This window comes from Phaethon aethereus (assembly GCF_964289735.1).
Source record: "Phaethon aethereus genome assembly, chromosome: 3".
Taxonomy (NCBI): Eukaryota; Metazoa; Chordata; class Aves; order Phaethontiformes; family Phaethontidae; genus Phaethon; species Phaethon aethereus.
Window position 1 is genome coordinate 2526036 of NC_138576.1, and position 18016 is coordinate 2544051.

General features: G+C 39.8%; 1 protein-coding gene across 1 annotated transcript in view; it reads right to left on the reverse strand.

Annotated features, from left to right (window-relative positions):
- Positions 1 to 18016, reverse strand: part of KIF13B (kinesin family member 13B) — a gene marked incomplete at its 5' end in the record, with an annotated part of 127798 nt that overhangs the window by 99382 nt on the left and 10400 nt on the right. Inside the window, one exon of the mRNA XM_081997575.1 lies at positions 17588 to 17681. Within this exon, the coding sequence (XP_081853701.1) occupies positions 17588 to 17681 (94 nt within the window). The remainder of the gene's footprint in view (positions 1 to 17587; positions 17682 to 18016) is intronic.

Here is an 18016-nt window from a genome sequence, read left to right on the forward strand (position 1 = left end):
CCTGCTCACTGCAGGGGTTGGACTAGATGGCCTTCAAAAGGTTCCTTCCCACCCAAACTATTCTATGATTCTATGATTGTAACCCATAAAATTAGTAACTTATCTAACTCAACTTCCTTTGCAGCAAACTGATCTACCAGAGAAGAACATTGTTTCAGCAGTAATGAGAACTGTGCTCCCCAAAATACTTCAAAATTTCTAAAATATTCATTATTAACACTGGCAACATGTCTACTCTACATCATCGTATACACATAACATTGTCTTAGGCCCACCAAAACTAAAAACTGCCAGTATTAATTCAGTGATGCAAAATATGTGGTATCAAAAAAATTAACACCATCTGGTGCCCTATAAGCCAATTCCCACATCCTCACAAGTCCAAATAACTTGGATTTATGCACAGACCCAATGCAAAGATATATGTATTCCACTCTGATAGAGCCAACAGTTGCTTTTGCATGTTTGCGCATCACGTCACCTGGATGAAAGGGAAAGGAGAAGACTGGGAAGAGAAAAAGAGGCACCTCCTGAACAAACCTCTGGATTGCAAGTACAGAAAACACAACGGATTCTTCTTTATCCTTTGTGATGACTACTGGCCCTCTATCTCTACAGAACACATAGCAAGAGATAATCATCTATCTTGAGAAGCTTGCTTTGTGTTGAGAGCAGGTCTTAGTCACCATGCTTTTCCTGGTCAAAGACAACACCGTGGCAACAGTACCCAGTCACTCTAAAGTGAGTTTTCAAGGCCATTTGGGGGTCCCTTCCCATCTGCCACCCAAATACTTTAAACAGGAGGCTTTGAGACAGGAGGGAAATCCTCCCTCCCCCAAAATTCAGATGCACCATCGGTATGACTTTTTCTTACAATGTTTAGCATTAAGTAATAGAAAAGGCTACAAAGAAGCCTTATAGGAGAAGGTATGATTTGAATATATTCAGTTGGTTTAGCAATGAAAAAGATTCCCTACAAAGTATCAATGGGAGGAGACTCACATAAGAATAGGCTGCAGCGACTTGGAATTCAAATAATTAGAGATCTCCTTTCAAGGAAGAACAAAGCTTTTACACTGTACTACTATCATTATTAGTCATTTTACATACTGCCTTTGTTACTGTATTCTACAAGAATCTGAATTTTAAAATAGATTTTAAAAGGTCTTCAAATAGCATTCTTCAAATCACAATTAAAAATCCCTTTAAAAACTGTTTCAGCGTAAGATTTTTCCTCCTTTTTGAGCCCACAAATAGATTTTCAAGTCCGAATATAACTCATCATATTTCATTATAGTCTTGTGCAAATGCAGATTAAAAACTTGCTCAAAAACTTCAATTACAGTCCCAGTCTTCCTAAACAGTTGCAAAACAGCAAAGACATTTAAGTTATGGCAATTTCATTAATTTTTATAATATTTTATAAACCACTGTATACAGATGGGGACGACAGCAGGAGAAAACCACAATTATGTTGCAATTAGTTTCTAGTTGGCGTAGAGATGCCAGAACAGACTAAGTGTCAAGTTAGTTTCTTTTGTGATAAAAATTAACTTCATTTTTCTGCAAGGATGGATTTCTTCAATACTTTTCCCTAAAGAATCAAGCTCTTTCTAAGTATTAACCCTGACAATAAACAAGGATTAATGACTTTTATGCAACTTGGCAACAGTTTTAAAACTTGTTAGTGCCAATGAAGTCTTCAGAATTCCATCTGCCAAAATCTGCAGCAAGTATAAAGCACAGGCACGAACAGAACCCATGAGCTCCTAAACACTGATCTTCTCTCTACCTAACCTGCAGTGTCTAACTGAATATACTCAAATTCTAGTTCTCCTTTCCAACACTTTTATTTATAGATCTTTTATGCTACAAGCTTTTGGAGGTACGGACTTCACTTTGCCAGCATCCATACAATACTCAGCACAGAGTCTCTGGGTACTATGAGAGGCAACTGCTACGGGACAGACACCTTTTTTTTTTTTTTTTTGGATGCAGTTAGTCCAGTAAATACCAGTATATATTAGGAAGTGTGAAATCCTGTATAAACCATCTCTGGATTAGCTGTTCATACAAGGGAAGCTGATTCAATCTGTCATGTGGGGTAATGCATTTGTTCCCTATGTAGGATCCATCTGAGTGACTGTATCACTTAAAAAACACTTCACCAACATCTGCCATTGCCAAGGGTCAAGGATCCAAGCAGTAGTTAATGTTCAAAATGCAAAGAAAAATGTTAAGTATTTAGAAATCTGTGGTAACCTGGAGTGTGTCTGGCAAATTTTGCTAAAGGTTGTAATCACTAACGTCCTGAAGATCCTCCCAGAATTACCCCAAAAGTCAGGCAAGATCTTCCCCAAATGACAGAAGAAAAAAAAAAATCATCCTTGATTATTTAGGACAAAGGATCATGGGAATTACCCCAGACACACACTGGCAAGGCCAAAATCATGAGTGAGAACACAGCAGGGCAGTATGGGTTTGCAAATGAGATATCCTCATGAAAGGTAAACTTGTATGTCTGTCATTAATGCCCAACCCGGACAGTACCATCAGTGATATCATCATTACAAATGCAAACGTTTCAACGAAGCTCATGAGCAGAGTTTAAGATACCTGTACCAACCATTTCCCAGCTAGTGGTTTTTGTTAGAATACACCACATGGTATTTTCATTGAGTGCTACAGAAGATGGTTTAGGTTTAGCAGTGGGACAGTTAACTGAATTCAAGAATTGATACAGTGAAGAAACAGGAAACTTGATTTTTGCCCTCCAGAAATTGAAGATACATCCACACTTGTTGATGAAGGAGAAAAAAACACAGCTCTATCTACTCCCCATATGAAATCTCAACCTCTTCTGAACATCAGGGTTATCTCCCATGATATCCAGAATACCACGTCTTGCCCAACCTCTATTTAAAAAACAGCAGGTTTCATGATGCTTCCATGGATCGTTGCCTCAGAAGGCATTGGCCATATGATACGTGATTAAAACATCAAACGATCCATGTCCTATCTCCAATGCTCAGGAAGGCTGAAGCCTTTGATATCCTTCAAAGCTTGTTTATGCAGAAGCCAAAGCAACCAACAGCTAAAACACAAGAAACACTCAGCACTGCAGCTAAAGCTTTCAGCCTGAGTTAGAATTTGTTGGGGTCCTATTCCAGCATGAGGTATCAACTAAGTTTTCATTTAGAACAGAATTATTCAGGATGAACATTAGGTAATTGTAATCCCTTTTTTTAGTTTCTGGATGGATGTTCTACTAAATATAATTTACCAAAAGGTAAAGACTCGTATCTTGCCAATAACCTCTCACAAATTAAGTTACAATTAACTGCTGACATCACTACTGCCTTGTCTCTCACTTTCAAGCATATTAATTATGGATACAATTATACAGTGACAGCTGGTATTTATATGGAGTACTGTCAGCTTAGTTACCACATCTCAGTAAGGTGGATGTTTTCCAAATTCTGCCACTCTGAATAATGTCACTCTTCAACGGTATAAAAACAAGTTAAGATTTTTATCCGTGTACAGAGCTACATGAACTATCTTTAGAGATATTAAAAAAAGTATCTGGACACAGTCCAGCTCTAGGAGACCCTGCCTGAGCGGAAGGGTTGGACCAGATGACCTCCAGAGGTCCCTTCTAGCCTCAACCAGTCTGTGACACTCTACAGACATTACTATGTTTAAGACTGCCATGAGTAAGTCTGCTATCACAACAACAGCAATTCCAAAATATTCTGGGACTCTACAGCCTCTCAAATCTCCAACCTGGAGGCAGGCAGCTGACCTCCCTGCTCAGCAAAAAAGCCTGCGCAGAGCGTGCAGAATCTCAGCAACGACCTCTGGAAGGGGGTTGCTGGTATGACCTTACCTGGGAAAGTATCACCTATGAAACCTGAACAGGGACTAGAAGCACAGAGAAGGAAAATAAAGGTATGAGGAAATGTTTGATTACAAAGTATACAATATTCTTAGTCCAAAAGGCTAACACCATTTCACAAGAAGCTGTACCAGGATATACATCACATGATATTAGTGAGCTCTACCAGTTCCGCCTTGTATCACCTTCACAAGCAGAACGCCTCACTACATAGCCATGAGAGTTTACTGTCACCAGAGGTTGGGTCATGGAGGACTATCCTATGCCTACTTCCAAACCAATGCCACAGTGCTGCAGTAATTATTCAGCATGCAAAAGTGCTGTATGGCTCGTACCCCTATATTACAATGTGAACTCGTCATGGTTCTACTAATCTGGCATAATTCTTGTACTGGCTATGCTGTAAAGGACTCGCCAGTGCTCCTCCTGCAATTCAATTAAACTCTTAGCAGCAGCAAAGAAAGATATTTTAGTGGTGACAGGAAGAGACAATTACTACATGTGAAAACTTTGCAGAGAGCAGTTGCACAAGCTGGAGGGGAAGCAAGGACAGGAGGTTTTAGCATGAAGTTACTTGCTGTTGTGGGCAGTACAGGTACTAAGTAAGATAGCTTGCAGAGTTGCTTGTAAGTCTCAGCTGGTACATATGTGGTTTCAGCAGATGAGTAAAGCACCCAGATAATTGCTTCCTCCCAGAACCATCCCTATTTCTCTCTTCTTGGCCACAAAATTTGCATATGCTTTTTCTTTGTCTTTTTTTTTTTTCCTTCACACCTCTGAAGTGTTTCTTTTTCTGTTCAACATCTTGTAATTCTCCCCTCCCATGGTACCACGGCTGCAAACTCCACAATGTCATTATCTCTAGCTGCATTTTCAGGAAGAAAAAAAGAACTGTATGGGCTATCAGATGAAGGCTGGCTGGTGACAAATACAGTCAAAGAACTCAGAAGAGTAGAGAAGAGCCTTTGTACCAGGAAAAGACTGGACAGAAGAATAAAACTATTGATAATGTCACTTTTGATCAGTTATTCATATTAGGTATCATTTTTGGAAGTAGTTACATTTGTTACCAAGTATAAATAAAATTCAGATGATAAACATATGTAAATAATGCTTTAAAAAAACTCAGAGAGCTGGAAGTCCTCATCACTGAGGGGCCATTCAGACAAAAGCTGGGTGGATATCCTGTTTCTTCATTTCATTTATCTGATCAGCACAGTAGAGCTACAACTGCTGAAGAACAGAACAAGATGCTGGCAGAAGTCTACAAACCCTGAGGAGAAAGAACGAAAATGATATTGTGTTTTCCAAAAGGCTAAAAATGAAAGTGGACTAGCCTAAGAACTTCAGACAACACACATGAAGTTGTAGGTTTCTTTACGACACTACCACGAGACAGAGGCCCTGAGTTCTGGTCCCACTGAGCTATGTGACCTAATTAATTATACAGCAGCACGGGAACCTTCCTGCTTAAAACACAAACCAACCAAAAAAACTCAAACACAAAAAACCCCAAGACAACAAGAGCAAAAAACCCACAAAACCACCAAAAACCACCAAAACCCACCCACCTCAAACAATAAAACCCTTCTTGCACTAGATAAAATGGAAAAAATGCTAGATTTATTTTAGAGGCTAGAAATGGAAGAAAAGAATCTGAAGTGACTGTCCTACAGGCAGATAAGAAGTGTATGGCAGAGCTCGGGCAAAACCTAAATCCCACAATGCAGCCACTGCTCTTACCAGAGGTCCATCCTTCGATGGACCTCCATGTCCATCCCAGATGGGTGTCTCTGGACGTCTCCCCAGACACCTCTGAAGTCCAGTCCTCTCCTTTTACACTCATGTAGCAAAAAAAAAAAAAAAAAATCACTACTTAACCCGATTGCTTCTCTCCTCAAAGAAGCGCTCATCGGACAATTAGGCTTTGCATTTTTTTAAGATGGTACATGCCTATCACAGCTGCCGTGAACTTTAAAGCACTAATTAAAATGTTATTTTATTTCACATACTCCCAGAACACTGAATGCCACACTCCTACCTCGGCACCACAGCAGTGCACAGGAAGCCAAGTTTTATACGATCAGACTTTGTCCTGCTCCATACCAAAAGAATGGATAAAAGCACATGTTACTGTAACATAAATTAGAACAACAATTAGAACAACAGAGGAAAATAGCTTGGTATGTCTAAAACTGCAACAACAACAACAAAAAAATTTAGTGTGACTTTTAGGAAGAGGCCATAAACAGCCATACCTCCAGAGCTTCTTTCCAGGAAGGACAGACATCCCAAAACAGAGGGAAGGGTGCTGCCCATGCAAGAGCAGCAGATGCTGCATTCCTGCAGACCTAGCTCATGGAAAACAAAAAACAAAAATACCTACAAGATGTTGACTTCTCCTCAGAGGATGAGGAGAAAAAGCAGTTCTTTTATCTCTTTTCCATCTACTGAAATCAAAATAGGTGAAGGAATATCAAGTATTAAAGCAAATCTTGAGGTGCTACAGCAATTGCAGTTTTCCCTTCCTACTGTAAGAGCTTGAAAACACAGAAACAACTTCCTCTGCTAGTTTGTTATTTCAGTAGTGTTATTTCAAACTTACAGAGCTGCAAGACGGTGGCAGAATCAGGCTAACCCTCTTAAATGTAATGGAGCATCACGTGTAAGTGTCATCTTTTGAACTTCTAATTCTAAAATTACCACCACAACAAAAAAAGGACAAGTTATCTCAAATTGACGCACACAAATAACTCCAAAAACTTGTTCAAAGTTCGTCAGGACAATGAATGTAAGACACTAATTGGTACAAGGTTTCTCCTTTTCTTCACTTTTTATAATAAGCCCATCAATAATTTAGGAAACAAACCCTGACAGTTTTTATGTTCCATTTTCCAAACTGTAAAGAATTCAGAAGACTATACATGATATTACCTACCTATGTATTCCAGTTGACCATGAAAGTATATGTGTTACAATCACAGATGATAACATAAGGCATTTAACCACCTTATCAGGAGAGCATCAAAGCATGTCCTGCCACAGATACTCAACCCTGACCATTCAGATTATCTTATTTCACATTAGCTTGAGGGATACATCTACACAATCTAAAATGACTGCAGCGAAGAGCGCTAGAGTTGCTCAGCACAAAGTTATTCTGGCTATTACTCATCACTCATGTTGGATGGCAAGAAATACCTTCTCTTGCATCTTTTTCTGATCTCATCATCATATTATTCTGAGATCAAGATTTTGGAGTTTAATCTTGAGTATCCTCAAAACAAAACTGGTAGGCATAAAAACAGTTTAGGGCAGTTAAGAAGTTTAGCAAACTCATTTTTTATATTTTTTTTTTTTTCAAGTTCTGTTCTTAAAATTGATACAAGCTTACTTGATAGGCATGAAATCTCACTGAAGATGCTAGGTATTTGCTGACACTCCAAATACCTTCCAATGCTGAGGTTTTAAAAGCTGTCCTGAAACTGCATCTATCACCTTCCACAGAATCCAGCGGCTCCAGCCACTGAAATAATCCTTCAGCCTGCAGGAGTATTATTCAACATCATTCTGACTGCTAAATCCATTTTATAGTCTTACCTCATGAAATACCATTATTTAAGAGTTGAAAATTAAGATGGAATAATTTCACACAAGCACTCATAGCTGCAATATTTACTCAGAATACTAAAGGCAGATCTTAAGATCAGGAAATATACTTTAAAGCCCTTAAGTCTTCTGTAAACATATTAGACCAACATCAGAAACAAGTATTTCAAACTTAAAGCTCAGCTTTCATTACCTATCCAGTGTTTTGTTCGGTTTATGCTGTCAGAATAGCAGAGGGTAATTTGTTAGTGTCATTTCCTTATTTTCAGACATACAAACAGAGTTTTGACTTGATTGCTACCATTTCAAAGAATTACTACAATTGAATCAAATGCTATGTACTTTTAAACTATTTTCATAAGAGATAAACCTACAATACAGCAAAGTCAATGGGCTAAACTGGAAAACACTGGGTCAAATGCTAATTCCATTGAAACTGAAGTCCAGAAAAAGATTGACACTGAGCCAAATTCCAACTGACTCTTCTTGAAGCAAATGGATTTGTCTGTTTTAACTTGTGGATTTAACAAGTCAAAAAACAATTAACACATCACAGTCTCCTTGAAGCTTAAACAGCCTGATATTCTAAGCTTCAGATATAGGCTAGCTCTAAAACCAAAACTGTTGACAGTTCTCTCAAAATTGCTATAGAGATTTAAATAAAAGCTGCATTTCACTCAAATATTTAGCTTGTTCATTCTCATAGCTTCAATAGGCCACAAAGAGGGTTTATCGGGTTTTGTTTTGTGGTTGTTGTTGTTTTAAACAAAACAAAACTCTGGGAGCTGGCCTTTACTGCTGATACCACTTTGCAATGGGAAGGGACTACAAATTACTTTCTGTTTGCACCAGAAGTCCACTCCTTAGATAACTCACAGTCAGAAGCCTTTGCCATCTCCAGAGAAGTTTGCACGAAGGACAGGCTGCTTAGCAACTATCATCACCAACCTCCAAACACTGCCTGCAAGCAGGTCAACAATGCTAAGGGTACTCCAGAACTTGCTGCTAGATTACATCAGCTATTAAAAGCCTTCAATTTAGTGAAGAATTAAGGTTGCAGGTACTTTACAAATGTATTAGGTTTTAAGAAGAAAAAGTATCAAAGGTTAGGAATCCACAAAACACAAGTTCAAAGTTATACTTTCAGATCATGTGACATGTGAACCAAATTAATTCTTCATCTATTATCTTTACTCTTTCCCTCAAATACAGTGGGTTATTACCTACTTGGTCAAATCAGCAACAAGATCAAAAAAGGCTTCTTTGACATTCAGCTAAGGAATATAAGGTGGCCAAGGACGATTCCTAGTAGTGGTGTGGCCACCCAGTTCCCATTTCAAGAGGACATGGCTCATGATAAAAGTAGTTTTCACTTACAATATGGGCACAGAGTTTATAAATAACAGATAATTGTAATTTGCTATAGCTATGTTAGCCATAAAAAAGGTAGAAGTAAATAGATGTGACCCAACTGGTGGGAAGGGAATTGGCTATAGTAAAAAAATTCTTCACAGTCTCACCATTTTCTTAAGCAATACAAAATAAGATACAAGCCTTTTTTAAGCACACTGACACACACAAGCACAGTTCAAAGTTTTGTTAACTTTTTTGTCCATGACAAGAATTTTTGGAGGGTTTCTATCTTGCATGTTCACTTTTACTCAAGTCAAAGCACGTGAGTTGTAGCAAATACACTTCCTCAAAAGCACAACTTGAAGTACAGCAACCCCCTTCTCTCCTGGCAGAACTCCTGCTTCCCAATTTTACACAAGATAAGTATTTTATAAGGCAAGCATCCACCTCCTTGTGCAATATAATTCCTCATTCGTGCAACCAAAGACACAGGAGGTTCACAGTAACAGAGTCTTGTGTGCTAGCCCTACCGTCCTCAAGACATCGTCTCCATCCTTTGTCTCTTCCGACTCGTCTCTGCTTTAAGATCTTTCCAGGACAAACAGATGACCTTCAAACTTTTAAGAAAGAAAATAATTTCTAGCTACTGCAGCAACTCATGAAAAGTATTTAGACATATGATTTTTATATCAGAAGACATTTTTCAGTAAAACATAGATGACTGGCAGCCAGATGCAGTCTAGCTTTAATGCACATGTACAGAGTGCGCTCCATAATACAGGTTTAATATGATTTCCTACAAAATAAACTCTGATAATAGACTGAAAAAGCAATGGTTTTACCACAATTCCATTCAAACATTGCTATGACACTGCCTGTGTTAAGTGAGGCTTATTTCCTGCCCTGTTCTAACTTAGTGAGGCTGTTCAGTAACCTGATCAATAAAAAGTTGCAATACATACTTGAGGGAGCTCATTAGAAAATCATTTTACAGAACAAGGGCATGCTTGAAGCGAGAGTTTGTGTACAGAGATGCAACAGAGCTGCACAGGCAAAGTCAGCAATACAGGAAAATCTCATAGCACTGTTTTCGCAAACACTAATTTCCTGTGAGCTGCTTTGTGCCCACAAAACACCAGTATGGATGTCGAGAGAGGCAGGCTTCCCTTTCTTCTGGATGTCAGCTATCAGTCTTGGGAACACAAACACACTCTTTCCCTCCCCCCACAACTTCCTGGAACATTTCTGCATTATGAAACGTTGCATGAATCTGTTCCCTGTAAGATAAAGCTGAACTAACTTCTAACCTAGAAATTTCATTCTCAGAGTTTTATACATGAGTATGAACCCTTACCCACAGCAAGCCATTCCCCCTTAGTGTAGGGGGGTAACACAGCCAACTATGCAGTTAGCATTGTTTCCACACACTCACATCCTAATCTGAATTGTTCCTATCCTGAGCAGTTTAACACAGCAAGAATTAATACAGTGCCAGGAAAGATGCAGAGAGGAAAAGATGCATGCAACGCAATTAGTTTTCACCCATCTTCAGCGACAATAATATTTCTTCCTTTAAATTGCTTTGGTGTCACATAGCAACTGTATTACACCATGCAAGTGGTCCACCAAGCTCAATATTCAATTTCTGGCTGTGTCCAACAGCTGATACTTCTAAGTAAAAATGCGTGAACAACTGGGGACACATACATAAAACACTGCCTAAGATAAGGCAGCTCTTCCAGTGGTTCTGACCTAACATCAGGCAGGATCCTGATGTATTTTAAAGGAAATGTGTGCATTTTTCCATGACTATATACCAGTAATTGCCTCTCACTGTCTCCTTGGTGCAAGGCGTTCTGCACATTAACTCCGTATATGGCATTGCCTTCATACATTTTCCTCATTTTCTGATTATGTGCATTCTTTCCTAAGGTAGAAAAATTGAAGTGTGCACCCCTACGTGCTCCTGCTATCATACATTATTTTTAAAAGTCGAAGTCTTCCTGCTTACTGCTACCAGTCAGCTGTATGTTTATTACACACATACAAGAACGCCTATATAATCACCTCAGCATTTCCTCTCTAGGCATCTTGACTGTCTGCGTGCTGTTCTGGAAGATATGAGGAGAATCGATTAATTGTGCAAAAACTGTGAGATACTATAACATAGATAAATAGGATCATGATATTTTCAACTCTTTCTAAACCTTTCTTTATCTGAGATTTTTGCCTATATTCCACATATCACATATTTTAGTGAATCGTACAAGTAATATATATGCTTCTTCACGTCACAAAGAGATTATTTATTTATAATGGGTTCATGCAAGTTTTTCACTGCTTAATGTACAATTTCCCCAACCAACACATTCCCTGTTTATAATTTTTGCAAAAGAAATTGATTTATGTGCAAGTTTTACCACCTCGCTACTCAGGCATTTCCCATGTAGTCGGCTACACGAAGATTAGCATTTTCCATTTTTATCAAGAGAGCACGAGAACTGTAATACTCCCCACAGCAAGGGCTGATAAGCTGTGACTTATTTTCAGCTTTTAGCCAGCTTTAAGGAAAGTTCTCGAGTCACGCTAAGGAGTCACACACACATCACAGCCAGAGGAAAGCCGGCTTCACCCGTGCTCTGTGCGGACCAAATATCCTACGGCCGCTAAGGCTGTGCCAAGCAGCAGCTTGCCCTGCCTGTCGGCACAGCTGGGGCTGCCTCCACACCGGGGACCACCACCACAGGATTTCTGGCTAACAGAGCAGGCAGAGGGAGCTTGTGTGGGCTTGCACGAACGCCATAGTCTAGTTTTTAGTAACTGAACAAAGAATGGGTGAAAACAGCATCTGATAAGACCATATTTAGTTCTACACTTTCTGAGCTTGGGAAAAGCTCTGGGCGCTTTACCTATTATTTAACATGGTATCTAGGCATTTTGTAAACTTTCATGGTAAAGTAGATTACAAAGCTTGGCTCAGTAGATGCATTTTAATTCCCAGGACCACAGCAGTAGTGTTTTACAATTAGTAAGCCCTTCCAATCCTTCTTTTTTTTTTTTTTTGATTTAGAAGTTGCACAGGATTGTTACCACTCATGCACTTCACACTTAACCCTTTAAAATGAGTGAACTAATGCTGCATAGTCCTTAAGACTCCGATAATTATTTTCCAGTACCATAGCTACATCTTTCACAGCATTCTGTCTGTCTCAGTCCTAATCTTCCTGTCTTCTTCATAAGGACTAAAAGGTTCTTCAGCTTTGTAAGAAAAAAAAAAAAAGCAAACTTCAGTCATGGGTCCATCTACACAACACCATGCCTGCTGGCAAAGGATGGGGTACACTCGTCTCAAAGGGAGAACGGGATCTCTGCACAGGAGTTAGCAGGGCTCACTGACAGAGCTTTAAACTAGATCTGAAGGGGGAAAGGGGTAAAAATCAGGCCTGTCAGTCTGACCTTGGTGCCGGGGAAGGTTAGCGAGCAGACCGTCTTGAGTGCCATCATGCGGCACATACAGGACAACCAGATGACCGGGCCCAGTTTATGAAATGCAGGGCCTGCTTGACTAACGCTGATCTCCTTCTATGACAAGGTGACCCACTTAGTGGGTGAGAGAAAGGCTGTGGATGTTGTCTACTGAGACTTTAGTAAAGCCTTTGACAACATTTCTCCAGGAGTATACAATAGGAAACTGGCTGCTCATGGCTTGCACAGGTGTACCCTTTGCTGGGTTAAAAACCGGCTGCATGGATGGGCCCAAAGTATTGTGGTGAACAGAGTTAAATCCAGTTGGTGGCCGGTCACAAGCGGTGTTCCCCAAGGGCTCAGTACTGGGGCCAGTTCTGTTTAATGTCTTTATCAATGATCTGGACCAGGGGATCGAGTGCTCCCTCAGTAAGTTTGGAGATGACACCAAGCTGGGTGGGAGTGTTGATCTGCTGGAGGGTAGGAGGGCTCTGCAGAGGGATCTGGACAGGCTGGATCAATGGGCAGAGGTCAACTGTATGAGGTTTAATAAGGCCAGGTGCAGGGTCCAGCACTTCGACCACAACAACCCCACGCAACGCTCCAGGCTTGGGGAGGAGTGGCTGGAGAGCTGCCCGGCAGAAAAAGGGCCTGGGGGTGCTGGTCGACAGCCGGCTGAACATGAGCTGAACATGAGCCAGCAGTGTGCCCAGGTGGCCAAGAAGGCCAACAGCATCCTGGCCTGTATCAGCACTAGTGTGGCCAGCAGGAGCAGGGCAGGGATCGTGCCCCTGGACTCAGCACTGGTGAGGCCACACCTCGAATGCTGTGTTCAATGTTGGGCCCCTCACGACAAGAAGGACGTTGAGGTGCTGGAGCGTGTCCAGAGAAGGGCAACGGAGCTGGGGAGGGGTCTGGAGCACCAGTCTTATGAGGAGCAGCTGAGGGAACTGGGGGTGTTCAGTCTGGAGAGGAGGTGGCTGAGGGGAGCCCTCATCGCTCTCTACAACTACCTGAAAGGGGGTTGTGGTGAGGTGGGTGCTGGTCTCTTCTCCCAAGTAACAGGCGACTGGACAAGAGGAGACAGCCTTGTTCCCTCTTGTGCCAGGGGAGGTTTAGATTGGATATTAGGAAAAATTTCACCAAAAGGGTTGTCAAGCACTGGAACAGGCTGCCCAGGGAGGTGGTGGAGTCACCATCCCTGGAGGCATTTAAAAGACATATATATGTGGTGCTTAGGGACATGGTTTAGTGGTGGACTTGGCAGTGCAGGGTTAATGGTTGGACTTGATGATCTTAAAGGTCTTTTCCAACCTAAAGGATTCTACGATTCTATGAAATAGCAATTTATTACCTACTTACTGCAGAAGTAGGATCTTTTTAAATTTTTCTTTTTCACTAAATTCCGTGAGTATTGGTTTTATTCTCTCAACAATCTTTAAATTTATTATGGAAGAAATTTCTCTTTGGGAGTATTATTATTAGTAGCCATGACAAGGTAAGCATTATCTATAGCTCTGAAAGCTGACCCTGTTTTTATTACAAGGAAAACAGACTAAAATTATTTCCCCTCACAACATTTTTCAGGACTGTCATTTGTCTCAGAAAGAAAATTTATTCCTTTATATACTTGGGCTTCATCCAATCTCTCATCAAAGCAAAAATCATCAAGTTCACATCTTGCAAGGCTACAAAAATCCTCAAGTCTAAGGTAATAGTACATCCCTTCTCAGTTTCCAGAACTCCTTAAAAAACAATCAAATTGAGTTTAAGTATCATGACTTCGTGAGCAAAAATGTTGTCTGTGGACATACAAAAGTAAGCTGGCTTAAACCCAGGAATAGATACCTTAAAAACAAACCAGTTTTTAAAAATACTTATAAAGATACTCAATTATTGAAATATCTATTACAAAGCACTAATTATAAAGATATTACAATAGCCGAAAAGGAAAAACCCAGACTGGTCTAACACACTTGTCAGCTGCAGTTAGCTGCACTCATTCCTTGGAATAGTTTTTACCCTATGCCAGTCTCCGGACTCTCTCTGTTCTACAAAACAAGAGGGAAACCATCTATAAACCACAAATCGTGACAGCAGTACACAGAAGTCAGCACTCCTTTCATTTCTAAGCATATTCTCTTAATAAAAAGGCTCAAAGATGGTTTGTTGGCCAGATTTAATAAATGCTTTGTCTTACAAATACCATGGCTCATTCACAGGCCTGTGCCAGACTAAAACACAACTGATTTCTGAGCTTGTATCAGTTACAAATCAATTACAGTTATGTCTGCAGTATATAATAAACACTCCTTTATCTGTAATAATTTTTAAATAATTTTAACAGGTCTTTTTTGGGAAATGTAAAATAACAGCACAAGGAAATTGACAGTTAAAAAAAAAAGGCTATAAAGGAACCTAGAGTAATGAGAGACTATTTGGAGATTTTCCAAAAAATTAATTCCTATAAACATTCCAATTGTTGCCTAGGACTTATCTATTCACTTCAATCAAAATGAGTTCCCACCCTCTTTCAAGCCCTAGACACCAAGTAATAATGCTATGAGTAATCTTTGCAGCACACAGTAAATCCCATGTTGATAAAGAAACTTTAGCCTTGACCTTTGCAACAAAGAGAACAGAGAACTACATAAGGCAAACAAAAAGGTCGACAAGTCATGCTAATGACTATTCATTCACACATCCTTGAAAGGGGAGGTTTTCATTTAAAGAGGTAATTTTGGGAAATTCATGACAAAACTCAAGGCTCTGTATCAAATAATTTTCTGAAAGCAACTAAAGGTTGACCATTTCCACACAGCGTAATTTTCATTTTAATGTAAGAAACCACCACTCAACCCAACCTGCCTCCCAATAGCCCAAGGTTAGTAATGAAGCCTATCCAGCCTGGAGGTGATCCGACAGATTTTAAAATTGATCTTTTGTACGTGATCAGATTACTGAAACCTGCACAGCAGGTTCCCGCCTTGGGGAGACAGGACAAATATGTGCAACTGTGACACAGGCTAATGTGTCACATTAAACTATTAAACTATTAATTTACATTAAACTATTAAACTATTTATTTACACCTACCCACCTCCCAGATGTGGTTTCTACCAGAGAAGATGGAAGTGGGAAAACATGCATATTTCCAAAAGTCATCGGTTGTTTTTCCAAATGTCACTCCCTACCAGAGCACAGCTGAGTCATGACTAGTGGGTATGTGACAGCACAGATTTCTGTTTCTAAAATTCTTTTCCCTGTTCCTAAACTGACCTGGCATCTTAATGAGAAATGCAGCAAAGCTCTTAAGATTTTCAAACTTATCCTGCTTTGCAAGCATCTAAAGAATGTATTTACAATATTATTTTCTTTTCCCTGTTTAATTAAAAGCACCCTTGGTTTTCCAGAATTCCTCCAGCTTACTTGAGACACTAGACAAGTCTGAAATCAAAATGAATGATTTTATAGCACAAGGCAAAGATGTTGACAGTGGATTTGGAAACAGAAGCAGAACCTGAGCATAAATTAACCCCCAAACTTAGAAGAACTGTAACTAAAACTAACCTTTTCCTTGAGCTGGTATTTAAGATTCCTCTGATGGAGCTGCAGAAGCCAAGACAATTTAGCGGCAGCCTCTCTCAAGGGTATTACATGCTAGATAGGTCCCTGTTCCAAATCCTCACTACTCCAACTACGTTTTTGAGATAATGTTGTCTCACTGTTTGCAGGCAAACCTTTAATGCAGTTAATGGGCCTCCACTTTCCCCTCTTCTATTAAATCACCCCATATAAATTTACTATGCTTCCTGCTTAGATTAGCAATGGGTATTTGTGAAAATGCAAATGAAGTATTCTTCGGTCTGGCACGCTGGTTTCTCACACTAGGCTCACCATCTTGTCTGGGAAGTCAACGCAATTGCCAACCGATTCCTCCCTTGCCAGGGGCATGATTTGCATGACGTATTCCCTCCTGGCTGCAGTATGAACATTTTTTTAAACATATATTAGGGAGTATAAACTATGTAGCGTTCGATTGGTTGCCACATTTCAGAGGAACTAAGAATAACATTCTTAATACAGCTCTGGCTGACTAGGCTTCTGAGAATCTTAATTTCCTGCCATTTTTAGCAGTTTTAAAGGCTCAAATCAACCTAGGTATTTGGCAGCTAAACAATGCATGTGTTTCTGGAGGAGGCAGATATTGATACAAACAAAAACACCCCACCACACACAGCCCGTTCGATTTTAGCTAACTTAGTAAAGCTCCAGTCCCACTGTCTGTAATAAGTCTGTCAGCTGATGACAATAGAAAGTATATATTGCATCCGATGATCTCTTTGCTTTTCCATTTGCTACCACTTGGGTTTGAAAAGTTGAAATTATCAGAGATCAGGTAAAGAATACTTCTACAGGCCACTGGCATACAGTTCAGCTTTACATGAAAAAGCTATTATATGTTACATTTAAACAAAGCTCTTCTATGTGTTTAACTGAATTTTTCTCCTATCTGTCACCACTAAGACCACTTCCTACCCCCCCCACCCCCAAAACCAGATCATGACTAACTGTAGATGTCCAGTAACGGGTTTTGCCTTTTCCTGTACCCCTGTCGTTTTGTTTCATGCATACATTTTTTAATTCCCGCCCCCCCCCGAAACAAGCAATAAATTAAGCAGTCACAACCTTAACCCTATCAATTATTACAGGACTTTTCAATTTCACTGTAGTTTAAGAAATGGATGTCAGTTCCAACATAAATTGTTCCCCACCCTTAGCCACCTTCCCAAGTATTTTTGATGCATGTAATGCCCCACTGTCAAGACACTCCTAGATCTACACCTCTCCAGTGTGTTCCCATTCCCCTTCTTACAAAACGAATACAAGCCCGTTACGAGAAGATAATTGTGAAAATTAATTTCATTCCAAAACGACAAACTGTGCCCCGCTCAAATTATTTTGCAAATTTAAATTTCTCCTCTTCCATAATAGCCTATGAGAAGACATGAAACAATTCACAGACCCGTTACCTGCTAACACATTGTTTAGAGCAGGAAGCAAGTGCAGTCAGCACTACGTTTTCAAAGTATCTCCCTAGCATGGTAAAATCAGCCTTATTTATAGATGAAGGCAATTACATTGCAGAAAGAATATATATTATTTTTTAAATTGAAAGCCCTCTATCAAGGCCTACCTTTCCCAGTTGTTAGTCTCATGTTTAATTTATTAAACCTGACCTTCCTAATTCAAAAGTCTTACCTGGCATCTCCTTTTGAAAGGTTGGTGTTTACAGGATGAAGAATAACCTTGTTTGCATCCACATCCACCACACATTTTGTATGCAGATCAAGCTCTATAAAGAAATGAGAAAGTGTCAAGTGCTGCTCCTAAAGCACAAGGATTATATACACCATTACTTCCTCCAGCCACCAAATTTATTCAGGCAGTCTGACAGCCACCCATCAGCTAGAGAATAGAAACAGGACTACTGCCAAATTCCACTTCTAGAGATATTCTGATGGGATGGATCCTGTCCAGCTTTAAAGCACAGACTCTTTTCAAAACAAGAAAGAGCACTTAGGTTTTACTGAAGGACAATCAGCATATATAAGGCAGTATGAAATTTCTTCTGGGGAAAGAACCATTAGGCATGGTACCACTTTGACAGCTCTTCTTAATGCTCTCTCA